Here is a 2631-nt window from a genome sequence, read left to right on the forward strand (position 1 = left end):
TAATAAAACAAAACCAGAACACTTTTTTGTTCCTCCACCTGTGAGGCGCGTCCTGGGAAAGGAAGAGAGCACGGAGTCCCGGGCATTTCAGGGAACGCTGTGCGAGGGTGTCTTCTGCACCTCTGCCAGACCTTGGAAACTAATCCAGAGCTAAAGCACAAGAGGGCACAGAATGAGCCATACCACAGCAGCAGACCTTGGGGCGAGGGTGGGAAGGAAAAGGAGGAGCGACTGAGGGAAGGTCAGGCTCTTTTGTCTTTAAAAGGCGAGCAAGGCCTGGGCGGACTGTACTGGGCGGTGCAGGAGGCGGGGTCTGCACGGAGCGGGCCGCGGGCGGGGCGTGCCTTAAAAAAAAAAAAAAAAGAAAAAAGCCCTACCTGTCCGGGGCCCGCTGAGCTCAGCGGGAGTTGGCTGCGTGACCCGCCTAAAGGATCAACGAATGAATGAGCCTCCTGTTCGACTGGGGACCTCGGGGCCCCGCGGGGCTGCGAATCTCGCGGACGCTCGGGGCATCCTTGGGCGTGCCGGGTCCTCTTCGCGCAAGCTGGGGCACGGGGCAGCCCTGGCTCCCGGCGGCCGGAATCCCGCGGTGTCGGGGGCGGCAGCGGAGGCGAGGGCGAGTGGAAGCCCAGGCGGGGCTCCGGAGAACGGCCCGGCGGCTGAGAACCTGGACTGTGAGCCCTGGGTCAGAGATAAAGTGCTCTTCCTTCTGCACCCAGAGAGGTGGCTGGGGACTCAACGGGACCTTGCGCGGGAAGAAGTGGCCGGTGGGGACGATGTTTTCCCGGCGGCCGAAGACGACTGGGAACCCGACGGCCCGTCTCTCGTTCCGCGAGAAAAGCGAGTTTGGGGCAGCCGTGTAGACGCTCCCTTCAGAGCTCTGCCGCGCGACCCTGCAGCCCCTCCCAGGTCGGTGCTCGTGCGGATTGTGGACTATCAGGCGACAGAAGAAGTCCTGTGGACCGCATGGAGGAAGGGGCAGATGACCGCACGGACCGAGGAGCACTCCATGAGCGCGATCACTTTTCGCACCAACAGGGAGTGAAGCGCCCGGCTGTGGGCGCCAGGACTGCGGAGAACCCCGGGCTCTCCCGCATGGGGAGAGACGCCCCGAGTCCACCTGCGGGGAGATCACCTCGCGATCGCCAGGGACTGGATTGCCAGAGGATATAAAACAGGAAAGAGGAGCCTGAGGAATGCTGCGGGACGGTGGATGAGCGAGAATCCCTAAGCAGGTGCTCTTCCGGGAACGCCAGTCTTTAAATTAGCCGACAGCGAGGACGTTTTAAGAGGCTGGTCAGCGCCGCTGGGAGGCAGGTGACACCCCAGACAGAATGAAGAACTGTGAGCAACATAGTACCTCCTTTGTGTCTTAAATACTGTGACGGTCTGGGGACCTAAGTCATTGGAAGAGGGGAAAGAAAGGTATTTTCAAATTGGTAAAATGTGGGCCTGTTGAAATACGAAAATCTATTTATGGTTAATTCTCACTTTGCAATACAGCTTCATTGATCTCTTTCCCTGCCTCCCCGCTCTTTCCGACCTAAATTAGAAGTGAGGGTTGAGGTCCGCTCTCTGCAGAGAGAGTGGGAGGAAATGGGGAGAGAGGCTTGTTTTACAGCTGAGAAAGAAAGTAAAACGGAATGGGAAAATCAAAATAAAGCAGCAAGTAAACAAAATCTTTCCTTTTTTAAACTTTTTTCTGATGTGCACTTTTCTTTTTTTCATTAAATGTTAGGGGAAAGAAAACTAGGAAAAGAAGAGGAAGAGAACAGAAGACCCAACTTTGAACGTTAAGTGCCATTTAAAGGGGCTTTACTACCCCCAAAATATCCAGTCGAGTAAAAATGATTTTTATCTGGTTTTTATTTATTTTTACTATTTTAAATTTGGCAGATAAGTCTTATCTAAAGGTAGATGATGTATAGTTTGCCCTAAAATAATTGTATATCTTATTCCTGTCCATTGTTTCTTATTAATAACATTTGTATTCAAAACTGGATTGAAAATACATCCCTTTTGATGCTGTTGGGGAAAAAAAGTCTCTTCTGGTGCTACTGAAATGTCTTTTTATTTGTTCCTCTTTTTTATTAAACACCATTTTTATTACCTCTGTAGTACTGTGGTCTGGTTTGGAGATCTGTGAGGAGCAAGCATTCCCTCTAGAGATGAACTCCTGACTTGAGCAGGCTGAAGGAGTATTTGGTTACTGCAAGAACTAACAAAATAAGTGGGACGCTGGCTTTTGAAGAATCAACTGTTGAACTGTACCCCCTACCTCACTCCTCACTCTGTGCTCTTTACTTTCAGTTTTGAAATGCCCTCAAATATATATCCCTGTTTTACAGTGAGCCAACCTCGGTGTCGAGGTCATGTGGCTTAGGTAAGTCACAACGTAGTAATTGCATAGGCTTACTAAGTAGGTAAGAATATGATCTTCTCCCTTCTAAAGGTTTGAGAATGGCCTTCAGGGGAACTTACCTATAAGGAGTCAAAAGAAGATGGCTTCCTGGGTTTTCTGACTCATGTTGATGGGAAGTGCTAGAAATGCCTTAATGCTCATGAGTCCCACAAGAACTTTTGACTGGATGATCACCACAGCAGTTTTAGGACTATGAAACCCACACTTGA

At 50.7% G+C, this 2631-nt stretch overlaps 1 protein-coding gene across 1 annotated transcript; it reads left to right on the plus strand.

The window, feature by feature from the left end:
- The first annotated feature begins 391 nt into the window (after nucleotides 1-391).
- Nucleotides 392-2117, plus strand: LOC122909029 (uncharacterized protein C6orf141-like). The gene is made up of 2 exons (XM_044252562.1): nucleotides 392-1425; nucleotides 1739-2117. The coding sequence occupies exon 1, from the start codon at nucleotides 440-442 to the stop codon at nucleotides 1043-1045; it is 606 nt and encodes a 201-aa protein (XP_044108497.1). The 5' UTR covers nucleotides 392-439; the 3' UTR covers nucleotides 1046-1425; nucleotides 1739-2117.
- Nucleotides 2118-2631: the final 514 nt, after the last annotated feature.

Source organism: Neovison vison, chromosome 1 (assembly GCF_020171115.1).
Source record: "Neovison vison isolate M4711 chromosome 1, ASM_NN_V1, whole genome shotgun sequence".
In the NCBI taxonomy this organism is placed as follows: Eukaryota; Metazoa; Chordata; class Mammalia; order Carnivora; family Mustelidae; genus Neogale; species Neogale vison.

Coding starts and splice junctions, on each gene's coding strand:
- LOC122909029 (XM_044252562.1), top strand. CDS start 440: ATGAATGAGCCTCCTGTTCGACTGGGGACCTCGGGGCCCCGCGGGGCT.